Source organism: Tyto alba, unplaced genomic scaffold (assembly GCF_018691265.1).
Source record: "Tyto alba isolate M040663 unplaced genomic scaffold, T.alba_DEE_v4.0 Super-Scaffold_2, whole genome shotgun sequence".
Taxonomy (NCBI): Eukaryota; Metazoa; Chordata; class Aves; order Strigiformes; family Tytonidae; genus Tyto; species Tyto alba.
Window position 1 is genome coordinate 9,009,997 of NW_024881282.1, and position 19,519 is coordinate 9,029,515.

Sequence of the window (19,519 nt, forward strand, 5' to 3'; positions counted from 1 at the left end):
TCTGTATGTTCTCAAGACAATGGATGGAAATAACTAATTCAGAATTCTTTATGACTTTGGGAGGTAAGTGAAAAGTATTATTCTTCTTTTGGAGGATGAATTGCCATGGTTGTACCATTAGGAGTAGATTTTTAGGATCCCTTAATTTCATACCCTTGGAAAAAAAGGCCACTTTGTCTAATTACAGAAAACCCCTCTGTACTTCAGTTGTCTTGCATGATAGCGGGTAAGAAGAGCAACAGCTAGAATCCAGCTATTCTGCGTGAGTTTTACTTGTTTTACAAATAATCTCAATGTTCTTCCTGCTTTGCTTGTGGTTTGCCTTCCAAATTTTAAAGAAAGTGAAGCAGGGGTTTTACAGACCTGGCGTTGTTCACCATGTAGCTTTATTTCCTTCTTTTTTTACCATTGTCTGTAGCAACCATCCAAAATTTGAATGAAAGGCTAATATCCCATGGGACCACTGATACGTGATAGTATAAATCAAGTCTTATATTTTCTATGTTAGAGAAGGCTAAACTTTTTCCGTGTATAAAAACATGCCCAATTAATGTTAGGCTACAAAGCTAGTTGGCACTAATTACCAGGTCATTATATATCAGGCAAGGATTTTTTTATAGTGTTGAAGTTAATTCACGACAGTAATTTTGGTGATTGCAATATTGTTAAGCAGGACTGACTGAAAGCCTCTTTGGATCTAATGGGTTTGAGGACATGGAGATTGTAGCCAACTTCATCTCAGGTGGTTTGAGTCCGAGTCTGGCTGATGCCTTGATTTTTAAGGACATTTTATTAATTTAACTTGCTATAGGTACTTACTTCTGCTTTGACATTTGTTCTCCAGTCCTGCTGCTGGGCTGGCTACAGTAATTCATCAGTTGGGAGGGTCAGTCCAGTTAGCTTCCCTTCATGGAAAATGTTCAAGAGCAGGAAGGAGGAGTAACCAGCTCCTGGCATGACAGAGAGACAGAAGTGAAGTGTTTTAATCTAAGTTTCCATACATACATAAATTCTGCATTTTTCGAAATTAGTCACAAAATTAGAGGTGGTGAGTTCTCATAATTTTTGTTCGAGCAGTTTTAGCAGACTTTACTACTTTTTGCTGTTGTATGTTTGCATAACGTTGTAGAGATTGGTAGGTGTTACGTCAAAACCTTGATTATTAAAAAGCAGGACTTCTGGAGTACAATTGCACTGCGGCTTCTGTCAACAGTCTTAGTGTTCAGAATAGACGTGGCCCTTCTGATAGCGTATGTAAAGAAGTGTGGCTTCCTCCTGAGATTGGTCTTATGATAAAAGCTTCCTGCCTTTCTTGAAAAGAGAAAAGAGTATGCAAGTGTGCTTTGCCATGGGCCCTGCACTGCTTGGCAGAGAAAGCTGTTCTCAGACCCTGGAGGTACTCTTGTCATGTCAGTTTTGAAGAAAGATGCTTGGGAAGAAGAAATCTTGCTCGTTCAGTTTATCTGAAATGACTTGACTTGCAAATTCTGCTGAGCGTTATGTAGCCTGTAAGTGAAGATTTCTATTAGTTACTCTTGGGCAAAATAAGAACAGCTTTCTCAAGAACAGGAAGAGGTTGACCAGCACTTCTGCCAGCTCTCAAAATATTGTTCTAAGCCCTGAAATTTTTAGCTCTCCTTAAAAGAAAAAAAGTTCATTAAAAAAAAAAAAAAATCAGAATATTACATTATGTTGGTAGTTAATTACCATTCCCCATATAATATGTGACTTTCTGAAATTTCTTGGTGATTATTTTTGTGTTAAGTGATTTTAATTCACTTACAATCAGCATTTGATTTATTTTTTTATTTTTTTTTTTACAGACAACAGCATGAGATAAAAAAAATCACACCAATTCATCTTTTGTTATGTCATTTCCAGAATATACATATCCTTCATTAAAAGAATTTAGCTGTTGTCCAACATCAGTGAAACTTTTATAGACAGAGTGAGACATTTTTATAAGCGGTACCAAAAATGAAATTGCATTAACCTGTGTGTTCTGTTTCTAATTAGTTCAGAAAGATTGTGTGACATACACATGTTTAAACAATAAGGTTGGGAAGCAAGTTGAGTGTCTCATCCAAAGTAGATGTAGTCTATAATACTTATTGTTTACAGTGTGGTGATGATAAATCACTAGTTTGAAAATGTTTTTTAGATTAAGTTTGTATTAGTTTAACTCATAACTCTGTGGGTGAAGTACAATACATGGAAACAAAACAATTGAGACAAAGAAATTTTTGTTCCATTTGCAAATGCTGAGAGCTACTACTTAAAACTGCTACCAGTGGGAAATGTAAAAGATGAGGTAATCCCCTAAAGAAAAAGGACCATGGTTGTGCAACACATTAAATGTAAATCTTGTAAAACTTGTAGGGAATGCACTGAATTGAACCCACTCAGAGTTCATGCTAACAAGAAATTCTGGTCAATGAAGGCAGATAAAGGAATTGTAACTAACTGTACTTAAATTAGTCTGGAATTCCAGAACATATGCTTGGATAATATAAAATCAAGCTGTCTAAATATGCAGTGCTCATTAATTTAGTGGTCATAGTGAAACTTAAAAATGTCTGTTACAAGACCCAAGACTGCTGGAATAGTTTGCTGATGTCATTGTTTAAATCTCTGCCATTTTCCAGGGGTTAGAGTGGGAAATAGGGATCAGGGGTCTTTGAATTTTACTTTCAGTTGTCCCAGTAATTCGCTGAGGAACTGTGGGTGGACCATGAAAGTTCATCTCAGTCTGCTTTTACTTGTATCGCAGAAGATCTTGGCTTCTATGATAGCTTGGGAATGAATTCTACATGAACATCTTGGTGCTCAATGCTATCTCACATACCCTTCCTCCTTATCTATCTGCTTTCTTTCATGATCCTCCCCAGTGTTCTTCAGGCCAGCAGGGCCAGGTGCTACAAAATCACAGTGAAAAGCCAGAATGGATGGACAAGCAGAGGTGTAAAGTGTAGGAGCATCGATAAGGTCAAGTGCAAGGTCCTGCACCTGGGTTGGGGCAACCCCCGGTGTCAGTACAGGCTGAGGGATGAAGGGATTGAGAACAGCCCTGCCAAGAAGGACTTGGGGGTACTGGGGGATGAAAAATTGGACATGAGCCAGCAATGTGTGCTTACAGCCCAGAAAGCCAACTGCACTGGGCTGCATGAAGGGAAGTGTGGGCAGCAGGTCGAGCAAAGGGATTCTCCCCCTCCGCTCCGCTCTCGTGAGACCCCCCTGTAGTGCTGGGTCCAGCTCTGGTGCCCCAGCGCAGGAAGGACATGGATGTGTTGGAGCGGATCCAAAGCAGGCCACAAAAATTACCAGGAGGATGGGACAGCTCTCCTACGAGGTCAAGCTGAGAGAGTTACGGCTGTTCAGCCTGGAGGAGAGAAGGCTCTGGGGAGACCTTATCACATTCCTTCAATACTTAAACAGGGCTTATAAGAAAGATGGAAAGAGACTTTTTACCAAGGCTTCTAGTGACTGGACAAGGGGAAATGGTTTTAAACTGAAAGAGGATACAGTTAGATTGGACATAAGGAAGAAATTTCTTATGTTGAGGGTGTTGAGACACTGGAACAGGTTGCCCAGAGAAGTTGTAGATGCCCCATCATTGGAAGGGTTCAAGGCCAGGTTGGATGGGGCTTTGAGCAACCTGGTCTAGTGGAAGATGTTCTTGCCCATGACAGGGAGGTTGGAATTAGATGATCTTTAAAAGCCCTTTTTGACCCAAACCATTCTATGATTCTGTGTAGCGTTGGAGTTCAGTGTAGCTGTGGGCTCAGGGCAGTGTTACCCTGCTATCCTGGCACTTGGTGGCTGCATCAAGCCTGGGAAGACCTCTTGTCTTGGTGCGTAGTTGTTCAGCGGCCCCTGGCCAGGCAGCAGCACCTTCCGCCCTGGATCAGTTCAAAATGGGATGGAGGGAGGTGGGAAGTCCTCCCGCTGCAGGGATGGTGCGGGATGGGTGCATGTGCTCCTTTTCACCATTTTGGAATGAGAAAGCTGAAGAGTTTGCTGCCCCTGAGTCCCGGGGGAGTGCTGACTACGTGCAATTGTGCTCGTATATTCCTGGGCTGGCCAGAGTGGTCTTTCAGCTCATATCTTTTATTCTATCTGGCAGCATTACTAATCAAAACCATTTTTGACAGTTGTCAAGCTTTCTGCAGGCTGGCTTGCAGCTGTTTTCTGTTCTGCTGTGTGATTGGAAAGGAGGAAGGTTTTAGCTGGCTTCAGTGGATCATTTCTCAGATGCAGAAACCTCTGCTCGGTGCTGGTGGCGAGGCAGCCTTACTTGGACCTCCTTTCGCTGGCATTTCTGTCAAGGCTTAGGAGATTAAATGACCTATTTCTCCAGTTTCCCATGTTGGCTGCTGGCCTGGTTTGTGGGTAATTCAGTTCATGAGCATTATACTGCCAGATTATTTTTTTTTTCCTGGCTTCCTGATATTTAGTTAATTGCAGTGTTGAGCTGTTCAACCCTTTCTGCAAAGAAAACTGGAAAAAGGTGAAAGTCAGTTACAGGCTGGGACCAGGAATCCCAACTAAATACCATGCATTTTTGGGGAGGGGGGTAGGAGGAAGGAAAGGGAGAAGAACAGGTAGAGAAGTCAGGAGAAGAAAAAAACTATCATAGTCTTGGAAAAAGTTACAAATGCAACTGCAAATTACTGGGTTCAAATTAAGATAAATAAATACTAATGCTTTTATTTCAACCTCTTGGCAGCACACAGTACTTGATTATTTTTGTGCTTGGTTCATTTGTTGAGTGTGTTCTGCAGCTGTAAGTTTTAAAGCTGTTTTAAGGAGAGGCTGAGGTTTGTGAGCCAGTCTGTGGCAAGGGGCTGTTCTTTAGCAGAAGAAATGCTAAATGCAGAGTCCGCCACCACAGTGTATATTATCTTTTGGGTGTTAGGAAGATCAGAGTAGTTTAGTTAGGTAGTAGGGTAGAGATAAATTAATTCATAGAGGAGTTCATTAACTCTGAAAGTGCAGATTTAGTTCAATGAGCAAATGGAATTTGTTAGTGTAATAGAAATTACACTGAACTGATCAAATATCTGTGCATAAATTTGACCCTGTATTTATGCAGCAAATCTGCAGATATTCCGAGGAAGGAGCAAGTTGTAACGCAAAAAGAGCTATGCATGCTATTAGTCTTGTTACTTTTAATACTGGTTTATTTATGCTATATTAGTGATGAGTTTTACAAAACCCCAAACATCTAGTTTATAAATAATATTTGAGGAAGGAGAACCGTTCTCAGTTAGTACTTTTGCTGTGCAAGATATATGGCCAGGTGTGTTCTTCATTTGCTCTCTACCCTCTAATCTTCAAGTTTGTCTTCCCTCCTCCCCCATAAATTAGAGCAGATTTGGCCCTTCCCTTGCACGTCCAGAGCTTCCACGAGATAATTGCAAGCTGATAATTGCTGGGGTTTGTGAATATTGCAGATATGTGTCCTTCCATTCCTTATGTGCATCTTTATTTTCATTTGGGGCAGGCGGTAAAATGTGATTTATATAATAGAATTGTATTATCCTCCTAAAAAAGATACGTAAATGTTGCATAAGTAACCAGAGGAAAGGGAGATCAAATATTATGGAATCCAAAGGTGGATTTTTTTATGCAATATTTTCTCTGGGTATTCACATTTTGAAAGCTGAAAATGGAAAAAATTAGAGAAGTTTCAGAAAATGGGTGCAAGGCTATCATGAACTCTGTAAAATATACTTTATCATGGGATTTAAATTGCTTAGTCTTTATAGAGTTCACAGTTAAGTTGCTTTTATAGAAGATAAAGGTAAGAAGTGATTAGATTTGCTAATGGGTGAATGGAAATAATTTGTGTCTCACAAGAATATATTGTTCTACTTATTGTACAAGTAAGGTTCAAATAATGCAGTAGCGAAGGCAGAGACAGTCAGGCTCTTAAAAAGTAAAAGACAAAGGCACATGGAATTCCCATCTGTAAAATGGAATGAACGAAATAGTTTATGGTTTTCCAGAAAATAGGAATTTAAATATATGTCTCTTTAAAAGCATCAGTTCAGCTTCAGTGTTATACTTTAACATATTTAAAAATATTTTAAATTAATAAAATACATAGAATGGCAGTAAGTTCTGTATTGGTATTGTAGTAATTTCATCAGAAGCTGTAACAATAAATAAGCATCAACTAAGTTCAATCTGTCATCTGCAGTAAGGTTTAGACGGAAAAGGTTGTCTTACACTTGAAATTTTGTGGACACAAATAAGGAAAAAACATTGATTTCAGAAACTTCTGCTACATTTTCCTATTCATTATTTCTTCTCAATCTCACCAAACCTCTTTTTTATAGTGCTTGTTTTCAAAAGCTGTGTGATGGTTAGCTAATAACGGCTCTAACAATAGTTCATTTGCGGTATGTAGTCATGTTGAAAAATGTTAGTGATGATTTTGGGTAGACTGTCAAGAACCTTTTTTTTAATGTGATTTGCTTTTCATGAAGAAACACAAATTTTACAGGCCAGAGCTGTCAGGCAGCTATTGTAGCCAAGATCAGCAAACTTAATCGGAGTGAAAAAAAGTCTTTTGTAGTATTCCATCTATTTTTATTCTTATAACAAATTGTACCATTTTAATTTTAATTAAATATGTAAATTTTGTGAATGACTTTCAAAGATCTGTGCCTTTCGGGACATACCTGTAAGTAGATTTTTTTTTTTTTTTTTTATAATGCATGTTCAGAAGTAGATGCCAAAGTTTGTCAGGTGCTTAGAAAGCATGCATTTCTAAATTAATTAATTTGCATTAACAATCCCCTCCACCGCTTGCATTTGCAGCTTTAATTTTGGAAAGAAGTAACTATTTTGATGTATTATAAGACCATTTTATTTTTGTGAATACCTAGAAAATTCAAAACATCTGGAATCTAAAGTACTGGGTTTTTTTTTGCTGTTTTTCCTACAATTCACATCAGTAATGCACAATTATTTTCCACTTTAGTTCTGGTTCATAGAAGTGGTTTCTCTTTTTTTTTTTCACTTTTTTTAAAATGCACTTGCAAGGAATTTGAACAGAAGCGACTGCTTTCTTGGAGGGAGAGTAACAGTTGGTCATCTTTGTCTGGAGATGACATTAGAGCTTGCAGAGCGTTACAGAGTGGTAAGATACATTAGGCTGCCATTTCACCTCACATATAATGTAACACAGTATACATTCCTTACAATAAAGAACAATTTTAGGATTCAGTAACTATCAGCTTGGCAACACATTTATTTCACACTGAGATCACTAAAACCATCTGTTGATGATTTGCTTTCTTATGGGCCTTTGACTCCCATCTCTGAATAGGAGTATCTAAAAGTCATTGCCTAAGCCTGGAATGATTCTTGTTTAAGGCTTATTGACAGTGATTTGAATACAAATGCGTCTTAAATTTTTTCAGCTTCATAAAAATCTGTTTTTAATGAAAAACTTAATGCTAACAGAGGCAGAAGCAATTAAAAATGATCTAAATTTTTAGCTGGTGGTTTCTTTGGGAACACTATTATTTCTTAAATAGATAGTTTTGCCTTTTTAATTGATTATTCTGAAATGATGATAAATATTTCCAATCAGTTGTATTTCATAGTCACAGTTACACATTCTGACATAAAATACAATATTATTTTGACATTTTCAGCACTTAAAAATTGATGTATTGTAAAATTTTGTTTTTAAATTAGGAACCAGTATACCTAATTGTATGTAAAAACTTGGCATTCGGTGGACAAATGTTAAATATAAATATATGCAAGAATTTTAGAAGATACTTCAAGGATTTAAAAGGGCTGAGATTATGACCAGGCAATTAAACCTGTTCTAAATGGCATGTAATTGTGGGTGCCTTTGCTTAAGGATACAGTGAATTGTGAACTGTTCTGTGGGGCAGAAGGGCAGTTTTGACCTGATGCCTAAAAATTTGCTAAACTTTTCAATAGAAATCCATTGCTGAAGAAGTCAAAGATTATTTTATCAGATAGCCTGCACTGAAAGATAGATTAATTTGTGACAGAGTAGTACTCAGCATGTTTTTATCAGATTTAATCTAATTAACAAGCTTCTCATTTCAATATACTTAATATTTAAAAAAAAGAAAATATTTAAATTTGTGGCACTTGTATTCAGTGGATTTTAAACTTAATTAATATTCTAACAAGTTGCATGAGAATATTAGGCAGCATGAATATTAGGTATTATTGTAATAATGACTTTGGTAGATTGGAAATTAAAACCCAAGAATATATGAGGCAAGATGTGTTCAGAAAACTGGATTTTTAGTCGAAGTAGATTTGATGTCTTGTAGGGATCCTTCTACTACCAGCAAGGTATTATCACATACAGAATTTCAGAAAGTATACAAGGTGTGTGTGTACGTTGTTCTTTTTTCATTGCTGTTGTGGGATTCTTCATTCGTGCAGCTTTTTTTCCCCTATTCTTTATGGAGCATTAAGTATAATGGAGTTTGTCTTTAACATTTCAAAACCCAGAGTTTTTCGGTACATGGATATTTTATATTTCTCCATCCCCATTCTTATTCCTCCATACCCAGCCTGTAAAACTTGAACGCCAGCAGGAGACTCTGTGTTTTGGGGTTTCAGTGTGGCTTAGCTTTTCACAGCTGGAAACCACAGGAGGAAGGATGGCCTTTCCACTTGGATGGCACCGAGCATCTGGGGAATTGGGCTGTGCTTTGGGAAGCACAGGGAATTTACAGTTAATCTATAAATTCAATTTTTTTGTGGGCTTGTCACTGAAAAGATTGTTGTGAAATACAGGAACAGGTTGATCAGTGAGGCTGTGGGGCCTCCATCCTTATTGATGCTGCAAATGTGTCTGAACAAGCCCTGGGCAACCTGCCCCAAGGGGCCCTGAGTAGGACCAGATGACCCTGGTGGTCCCTACCAAATGACTGTGCCTGCATTTGCGGGGCAGAAAGGAAAAAGGTGGAATTTGAAGACAGTGAAGGAGTTTGTCCAAAACAGAAGTGTTGCACGTAAATTCAGATTTTAAGACTGGCCAAATTTTCCTAGCCTGGTCACTTTTATCATTAGTCTGTGTGATGTTATAGTTCTAGGAAGATGTTAAATTCCTGTGTGGTTTCATCTTGTTCTTTTTTCAAGTAAAAAATGACCTTATTCAAATCTCAACACATTGTTCACATTTTTCTTTGTAGAAGGGATACAAACTTGAAATGTTTTCTGTTAATTCCCACCTCCTTCACCTTAAACATTACACCAACAGTAAGCTTGGGTCTAATTACTCTTTTGAAAGATGAACTTTTTAAAGCATAGTCTTGGATTTTGCCTACCTAAAAATCCAATAGCTCTTTCTCCAGCCTTGTCATTGTCAGGGTATGAATGGCTATAGGTGGCCCACTCCCCCCACACTGTTTGGATAGGAAGCTGTGATTGTAGGGCTAATCTTCTTAATGGTTCTCAGCACATGAAGAGTGGCCCATAGGAGGACATCTATGGTGGTGGATTTTCTGTTGCTCTGATTTTTCATTGTTTCTGAATGGCATCTGTTGTTAATGATGTGAGTACAAGTGTATTAGGAGAGATCTTTTAGTAGTAGATGTGAAAAGAAAGTTACACACACCAGTGGTTTTCAAAAGAAACAAAAGCAGCTTAGCTGTAGTGACAGAATGCTCAGTTCGTTTGAAACATCCTTAAAAATTTTGGCGAAAGAAACCAATTTTGGGAAATACAAAAGGTTGTATGAGGTTCACTTCATCTCTCAAAGAAGAAGGGTTTGAGAAGAAGAATCTCACTTGGGCATTGCCCTGCGTTGTCGCAGGTGTAAATAAAGTAATACATTTTGCAGTCCAATGTTCTGGAGCTCACACACTCATTTACAGATGAGAGGGGAAAACATGAGATAATTAAAAATTCTTTTATAATTTTTTTTTCTGCAGGCATTTATTTAGAAAAGGGTAAATGCCACTTTTTCAGTATCTAGGAAGATTGAGGTATAAATCTCAAGAGATGTCTTTGATACTACTTTTGTTGAGATACAGCTATCTTAAGGTAGTGTAGCATGAACCCAGCAAGTCTTGAAGTCATGTAAGCATTGATCTGCTTATTTTTTTAAATCACTATTTAGAAAGATAATCAGCTACTGCAAACTACTTTTCTTCATAAACTTTCTAAATGTTTTTTCAAACAGCCTGCTAATTACTTTTTAACATAGGTCCTTAAATGCAAGAATATTTTTTTTATTAGAACCAGATATTAAGAACATGCTTCGTTGAAATTGAAACCATCATCACTACTTGCTGTGGAAACAAGTCTTTAAAACAAATCTGTTCTTGTGTACACTGATGTGCCAATCCACGATTTTATGTAACCAGTGAATTTTTTCATGCCTTTTTGCAGCCAGCTTGTACTTTTTTTTTTTTTTTTTCTTTTTGTATTATAGCCTGCATTAAGTCAGTAATTTATGTTTATGTCAGATTGTCCCACTGGATTAAAGAAAGGATGGGGCAACTAGCAGAGAAAGGTATGCAACCTAACTAAAGATTAACCTAATTAAAGATTTCCCCAAAGTTCTGTTCCCTGTCATTTGTACATGACAGTGCTGTGTTTTGTAATGACACCGTTATTAAGAGTTAAGAGGGGGTCAGGTGCTTTCAGGAAGAGTTGCATCATACTCTTGGTTTTTGATATGTGTTTGTTAATTTAAATGTATACTATTAAACGGCAATTTTTAAACTTAGTTTCATGATTTGTAGAATGCCATGTAGCTATTTTTCCCTTAGTATCCTACTTTTACCTGACAACCTGTGGGAGACCATTATATGGGGCTGAGCATCTCTGGCCTGAGTGAAGAGTCTTTTGTGACTGCTGCAGTGTTGCGGGAGGGACTGGGTGGTTACTTACACTGAGACCAAAATCCTCGACAGACCTCTCACCTCGCAATAAACCTTTGCCTAACCTGGGCAGACTCTTTTAAATAACTTCCTGAAGTGATACAGTTATAAAATGGGTGCTAAAGGTAGCTGACACTTTAAAAAATGTTATAAAAGTTGAGACAAATCTTCATAAACTGGGTTGTCTGTTTTTTAAATAACTAATTTATGTGTGTGTTTGTTGCTGCAGGCCACAGAAACATTGTTCCGAATGGCAGTAGCAAGAGGAGCTATTACACCTCTAAGACATGGAGAAGTAAGGCTAAACATATTTATACATTTTTTTTTTTTACATGTGGTATAATGTTTTATTAATATAATGCTTTATAAATTCCTGGGAGACATACTGTCTTCAGGTAAGTGAGGAGGGCTGGACTTTACATGATTTGCATACCTACATTATATTTTTTTTTTAAAGGAGAACAAGAATTTAAATCCTGCCCAGTTGGAGATTAAGTATTCTTCAAAACACTCTTACTTTTCTCGTTGCCTGAATCATAATTTAGCTTTATAATAGAAGTGACTCACAAGAATGTCCTTTTAGCCAGGTAATTTTTCACTGGATTTTCTTCATTAAAAATTATAGAATCTAGAGAAATTCACAGAGGTCGGTCCTTGTTATGGGGTAGCTGTCGAGAGGTTACTCAATCCTTTGTCTGTTCCTTTCAAGAAATAGTAACTTCAGGTAGTATATGAAGTATTAACACACGAATTATTCTAAAGAGGATAAATGAATATTATGTTACTCATACATGCTTCTGTTGATGGTGAGCATTTGTTTTCCTTCTTTATGTTGTTTTGTACCAGGTAAACGTTACTCTGAACATTGCTGATGAGATGTCTCCAATGTTAGGGGGTGCAATTTATGCTTAGGTTGAATTTCATTCAAAAAAAAAACTGATCTGGGCATTGCCACAGTTGGATGCTACAGTGTATAGGGTTTTAAACATAGAAACATCAGTGTTTTTTCATGGCAATCTGATTTTGACCAAATTCTTAGTTAACTGTAAAAAGTTCATAAAATTGACACAGCTTCAGTCTGGAATCTAGACATAGATTTACCCTGGAATCCCAGTTGTGCTGTAAAATGTTCTTTATGCTGATGAAGTTACGTTAATTTCTCTTTTGAAATAAAGTGATATATCTTTGCATCGGTGTCTGAAGATGTACCTGAGATTTCCCGTCTTTCTGCTGTCTGTAGTTTTTACTTTTATGAGTATATGGATCCTTTCTACTTCTTATGTACTGCTTTTCTTTGTTTTCTACAGAAGAGTGTAATGCAATTTCCAGAAGTATTAGTTATAGAATATGTGCAACCCTTCCCAGTTCTCTCTGTTTAGTATTTTTTTTTTTTCAGTGAAGGGTACTTAATTTTCTGTGTTTTAATGACTAGGTTGCCCAGAGAGTTTGTGGAATTTCCATCCTTGTAGTTACCCAGTGAATGGTATGAATTATGGAAAAATAAATTTTTATTTTTTAAAGTGTAACTAATTGTACCATGCAGTGCAAAATACTGGCATGATTACAGGCATAATGATCTCTGTTGTGAATGATACTAGTAATTTCTGTATCTGATACATCTTATGTTGAGTCAGTTCAGCTCACTGATGTGGTAGAAGTTTTATTTTTTTCTTCAAATATTCCCTCTGATCTTTTATCAATTAAACTGCCTTGGGGGCTAGAGAGAACCAGATGAGCAGCAGCAAGATAAGTGGTGAGAGGATGTAGCCATGGTTAGCAAGAAAGGAACTGGGTGAAATTGCATCTATTTGATGATGGTGAACTTTATGTTGGCGTATTATGTCCTGTGACACTATTTCCGAGGTATTCCTTGGGCTTCAGTGGAAATGCAGTTAATGCTAAGCTAGATAATTTACAAATAATACATGTAAGAATTGTCCAGAGTTGGCTTTTTGTGTAAGAAGACAGTGGGAGAAATAAAAAGACCGTTTTTTTTCTCTCCTGTATTTTTATCAGGCTGTATGCAGAGGAAAAAAAATGTTTTCACTCAAAGAAGATCTTTTCATTAAATTCCATTGTGGAATTATAATTTGTTTAGCCTGAAAATGAGGAATGACATTAACCAAATGAAATTAATTTTTCCAGAAGAAACATACAATTATCAAGAGTCATATTAAAATTTTTTTAGCTCTTCCAAGAAATCGCTGAATGTTTGCACAGTGTGTAAGTAGAAAGGGAGCCAGAAAAAAAGTTGAATATGAACTAAAGTTGACTGTATTCTGTTTGAGAAGTGTGAACTTGGCAGGGAAAATCAAAGCAGATCAACTTGTTTATTGGAAATTCCAAACTGTGGAGGCAGCAGTCCAAATGTGCAAAAGTACTGTTCAGCTTTCATAGCAGTACTTAAAAATGTAACCCCATTTAAGAGGGGGTAAAACTGTTCAATATTAAAAGGCAAAAATCATCCTTATCATTTTTTTATTTATGAATTTAAACCAATATTCTGTCTACATTGCTAAACAGATTAATGTGCAAACATTTCATCTATATGGGCAAAAGAATGCCTGAAAAACTATCCATTTTAAACAAGTTGTCATCTCCAGGTGGATTTATAATTTATAATACTGGATATCTATGGGAAATCCCTTTTCTCCTCCTTCCAACGTTTTCTCATTTATTTGTACTCATCAAGCCTTTATACATGTAGAATTTTTAAATTTTTCCTTTGTTATTCTTGAAGAAATTGAATAATTAGGTTGCAGTGTCTTTTGACTTTTCCATATGGTTTGTAAAATTCCTGTTGAGAGTTTAGAAAATCATGTTGCCAAAAGTAGTTATCAAAATTGGGTACATAGTCCTAAAATTCTTTAACTGTGTGATATAGATCCTAGAAGCTCCTGAAGAATCTTCTCAGCAGTTCCCTTGCTCCTGGTTGGATTGAAGTGTAGTAGCATCCATAGGAGGAAATCAAACCCAGAAGCATAATTAATTTTCAGGATTCAATATATTGTTTTTCATGTTAATTAGTTATTTCTGTCAGTTGCTTTGTTTTGGGGGTGGAGCATGAGGCAGAGCCTTGTAGAGTTTATTCATTTATGTTAGCACTTTTAGCTTCTTCCCAGATGATCCAAAAATTGTATGAGCAGGTGTGATCACACCAAATTTATGGCTGTGCTTGTGTATGGAAGTCTTAAAATGCATTCCATTAATGTCACAAGTTTTGGAGTCCACGATAGGCATAGCTGAGAGCCGTGCGTTCAGGGTGTCTGGAACTGACATCACCTAGAGAGCTTCTCCAGCTGTTTCTTCTGCTTCTAGTCTTCATGCAGCAGGTCAAGATCTGCTGCCGTGTGTTCCTCATGCTGTCCAGCCTCTTCCAGACAGAGCTGTTGGCTTCCTGGGTGCTGGCTGATGTGGCAGCAGTGATGGAGTTGAGAGAATGAGAGCAACCACAGCCTGCCTGCTGAAGAGCCTGAGAAGAGGAATAGGAGCAGGCTAGTGCTTCAGGGTTGACCATGCTTCCCACTTCTGCATCCCCTGGAACTTCTGCTGTTGTGTGCTCAACCCCCAAGGGAGAGCCAGGAGGAGGAGGAGGAAGGGTTGGCAGCCATGGCTATTAGAAGTCACTGGATGCATGGTAGAGAGACAGAATGCATTTGACACAGGCCAAGTTGAGGTTTGATGACTGTACACAAAGAGAAAAAACTTCCCTAATTTTAATTGGAAGTGACCAATTTTACTTACTTTGAGCAAGTGAATATACCAAAACCAGTGTGTCACATAAGGTTTGTACTTTGTGTTGAGGTACTAAACAAGAAGGAGGGGTCTGATTAGGACAATTAACTTGCAGGACTGATGCCCTCAATCCCTGTAGAGGCAAAGAAATGCACACAGCCCATCCAGAGAAGAAGCAGGAGGATAAATGGAGGGGGTGGAACCCTTAATGGAAAAAGTACTATGAAATATGTAGACAGAGATGGACAACAGAGATAGATCTAATAGCAGAGTCATGATTCCCAAAGAGTTGGAACTGATAGCCATGCATGAACTCTGTGGGTGTTAACTCATTTCTTGTAACACCTTTATGAACTTGTAAACTGTCTTGAAAAAAATCTCTTTTCATCTGAAAAATTCTGGGACTTCTGAGTGAAAGAACTCAGGCATGTTATCTTCAGAGTTCATTAAGTCTACCAAGAAAAAAACCTATTGCTGCCTCAGAACTGGAGAAAGGCCATGCCCCATGGATTGTGCTCCTCTGTCTGAAGTGTGAAGTCATATGGGGAACCTTCGGTATGGTGGAACTTTCAAAATCTTCATGTAGTGCTTTGTGATGGCAAAGACAGGAAAAAAATAATTTTGCAGAAGAGAAAGATGTGCATAGGAGAGTTAGAGCAGAAAAAACCCTTAGGCTGTATGATAGGCTCCATTTTATAATGTCTGCAACGGCTGAGATTTTGAAAAAGTTTTCAAGAAAGGAACAGAGTTTTCAGTCTGTAGCACAGCAATAGAAAGTCATTAATTTAGGATACTTGGTGGTTTCTCCTTCCCCCCCCCCCCCCTTATATAAAAGCCTTTGTTCATGAAATGCCATGGGAAACAAAGTATAAAAAGGGATTTGCAGGCTGTGTGTGTAAGTTTGAGAGGTTCATTTCACAATAGCAGTTGGATTTGGGTGCCTGAAGAGCTATCTATCCAAAGCTGTCAGAGGCTATGGGTACCATGCTCTACAAAACAAGCAGAGGCTGAATGGTGGTTCTATCTCTCCTTGGTGCATTTAGTTCACTTCCATGTGAGTTAATGACCAACCTCCAGCTGGAGTTTATGTTGATTTGCCGTTGCAGACTCCTGGTTCCTTTCAGAATTACCAGTTATACTGTCCCTATGGAGGAATGGGTGAAGTTCAGTGAATGCCCACCCATGTACATGTGTCTTCTATCTTGGAGATACAGCAGCAGTGCAGCTTAAAGGGCATTGTCAAACCATTGCCCTCATAGATAATGAGGCTGGAGCATTCTTAGCTGCAAAAGAACCATTGTCAACCAAATTTGTAGTATAAATAGATTAAAAAAATGTAAGTAATTATTATACTTGCCAGCCTGAAATGGCTTATGGCCTTACAGTGTAATACATGTAATGATTCGCATTGCTATGGCAGTAGATACCCGTGCTTGAAAATGTACTTTGTTGTAAGGAGACATGTCTTTACTTTTGTTTAAATCTATGTTTAATAGATTTCAGAATTGCATTCTTATTCTGTGAGTTTTCTGTAAATAATACGAAGTACAAAGCTTTATGAATTTAGCCCAGATACCTGTAAAAAGTAATTTCTGTGGATTTTGTATTCATAGTAAATACCAATGATACGCTTGTGATTAATTTATAGCTAACACTTGTGATTAATTTATAGCTAAAAGTTAAACAAGGGGATTAGTAAGGGTCTTTAAACTGCAATTTCTTTTATATTTTACAAGCAAACACATAACAGTGGAAACAGAAATATGAAATACTTCTTCATGCAGCAGCACTGTTATTTCCACAGACTTTATTCTATGCTTTAGTGTTTGCAGTGGTGACAGATACAAGATGACATGGTCCAAGAGCCACCTGTGTGTCTTGGGTTCAAGCTTTAAAACAAGCACTGGAACAGCTCTCAAGATAACATCAGTGTGTTTGGGTCTGGATAGGAAGGAGCTTAATAACAGCAATGCAATTATTTCCAAATTAACAATTCTTATATTTTTTTTGTGATAAAATGCTTGTTTTGATAATTTTTTTTTCAACAGAGTATTCTTTAGAAGTCAAAACCATAGGCTACTTTGTTATATGAGGGGTTTGTTATACGAGGGGATGTATTTGTATTTTAGAATAATGCTAGTAATTTTAAAATGCTGTGAAAAGCTGAAGAAATTGTGAAAACATTAATTTCTTGCACTTGTGGGTTGCACTAAATGATAAATAGTAGATAACAAAATTTAGTAGTCACTGAAGTTACATTTCTAAGATAATTTTGTCTCTTTAAACGATATGTATTCATGCAGATATATATCTGTACTTTTTAACTGTGAAATTTTATCTTGTGTTGATTTTAAGAACGCATTTCAACCCTGGAAAGGAGGGGACAATGTTAAAAGTGACATTAGTGCTAGCTCAGGGTTCCTTGTTCTCCTTCTTCTTCCCCATCCACCATGTCATAGCAGTGTGCAGTGTACAGTCCGGGAAACTCAGCTGTGGAATTAAGTCATGTAGACAGGAACCTTTTTTATTAATAGCAGTAACGGTAATAATTTTTTTCCATGAGAAGGAACTTTCTAATTTTACTTGCCATTGGAGCAATTTGACAGACGTCTCAGGACACCTCAGTCGTTATATTTAGTTGTGTGCTGTAAAGATGACATGGAACAGAGTGTTCATTTAAATGATGATCTCTTTTCCGTATAAAGGGGTTTATTCTAGAAATTACCAAGTTCTACATTTGATTTTTAAATTTTGGGTTTTGTCACAATGGTGTTTCTGCTTGTATTTTTGGCCAGCTTCATTTGTAATACATGAAATGCAGGAAGACTTCATAAACGATAACTTTTTAGGTTCCGAAGAAGTACTGTGATTCACTTGAGATTAATTTTCATGTAAATAAAATTGCTTTGGGCACACTGTTTCCTGTGATTTCAGCTCGGGGCCATACTAGGCCTAATCACTTACAGGCACATCAGAAACCGAATGGCAGTGGCACAGTGGACATCTGATCCCCTCGCCCTTGTAGCTTCCTATCACAAAGATGTCTTTATTATCTGGGGTTCAAAAGTTCTGCTTTCACAGACTACCCCAACATCTCTGGTTTCTATGCTTTTTTCTTGAATGCTTTGTTACTGTCATGTTAATATGTGAAGAAAGATGTTTTCTCAGATTTTTATAAATCTTACAGCAGTAGAGACAGAGTTTGGTCCTGGAGGGTCTCGACTTTTTAAGCCTTCTGTCTTTAGCCAAAGAGTCATTTAAAAAGCAGTGCTGTTGGTCAAAATGAGCCTTGTTTGTTCTTACTGAAATTATAAAGCTTCCTAGCAAACTGTGTTTGACATTACAAAAGAAATCTGGTTTGGTACAATGAAACTTAAATTTTTGTAAGGTCATGTCATAACATTCATGGGCTTTTACTTCCTTCAAAGTAGGATTGTCAGTTGCTTGGTTCTTATCCTGTGGGTTTTTTCCCTCCTGGTTAAGAGTAGCTAGTACACAGAAAAATGTGTATTTTAAAAATTTAATACATTGCAAACCAGCATCAGTTAAACTTAACCAAACTGTATTTTCTGAATGTACGGTGTGAAATCCAAAGTGCCAGTAGGTTTTGATATTAATTTCTCTTACTATTACCCTCTTATTTTTGGAAATTATATGCAAAACTAAAAGGAAGGAGTTGCTTGCAGGCAGGTCTGAGTCCCTTTTCCTGTAAAGGGAGGTCTCTTCTCTCTCTGTTCCCAAGAGAATAATACATACTTTGACTTTTAGCTTTTTCAAAATAAATGTGTTTTTTTAAAAAAAGAGAAAAAAGTAGCCTAGATCAGTATTCTGAAACATCAATTTAAAAAAAAGCGCCTTTGCATTATTGATATACATAGTTACACCTTTCTCTTTAGTGAAATCTTTTCCAGAAGTAGTGCTGATCTTGTCTTTTATAACTCTTGTAAAGGAGCAGCAAATGTATAAAATGTATCCATAAGAATAGAACTGTTTTGTAGCCTATTATTCAAGGTTTTGGGTTGAGGGATATGTGTCAGAAGTATTTAAAAATGGTACTGGTATCTTGAAAATCTTTCTGGCAGGTCACAATGGGTAACAGTTCAAAGGTAATTTAATTGCTGAAGAATGGCACACCTTATCTGTATTATCTGGAAGTAAGTTAAAAGTAAGTAACTTTTCTGATTAAATGCAGCAAAAACTAAAGCTTGATATGAGAGAGAGAGAGAGAGAGAGAGAGAGACAATGCCATTGAACCCTGGGGAGGAAAACCACTGGCTTACCTTTGAGGTGTTCCAGTGTACAGTGTTCAGGTGATGTTTCTGCCATGTATTCAGTTGTTTGAAGGTGTTACTTATCTAGCTTGCCCTGGATTTATCCATTTTATGTAGTTTATAGGTTTTTGATTAATTTTTAATTGTGAAAAGTAAATTTGTTTCAAAACCTTAGTTGAATATGAAGAACTTTTCTGCTCTTTTAATAAGAGAGTTGCCTGAGGGTATTCTGTTTCTTACTAAAATCAACACAAGCCTTGAGAAAATATTGACCTGCTCCAAATAATTTTAAAGTGAAGGGATGGAATTCATTTGTTTCAGAATGGAAAATACGAATACACTGTAGGAATTGTGTCTGTTGTAAATTTAATATAGAAATATATGAAAATAGGATAGTGGCTAAATGTTCCAGAAAATGGAGAGTAATGACTGGAGAAAGGTAGCACAGAAATTTGGAAACTTAGAGAACTTACGATTTCACTTCTGTTTTGAAAGTTATCGAGGTTATTCATGCTTTGTATTTTTCTTATAAAAGTATGGATGATATATTTAACAATAGGTAGTGTGTCTGTTATTTAATATAGTGGAGCAATGGTGTTTGGTACTTATTGTTTGACA

The 19,519-nt window shown here is 37.0% G+C and overlaps 1 protein-coding gene across 1 annotated transcript in view; it reads left to right on the forward strand.

Moving 5' to 3' along the window:
* TMEM135 (transmembrane protein 135) overlaps window positions 1-19,519 on the forward strand; it is a 183,241-nt gene that overhangs the window by 64,663 nt on the left and 99,059 nt on the right. The window contains exon 5 of the mRNA XM_032991083.2: window positions 11,125-11,190. Coding sequence (XP_032846974.1) covers window positions 11,125-11,190 — 66 coding nt within the window. The remainder of the gene's footprint in view (window positions 1-11,124; window positions 11,191-19,519) is intronic.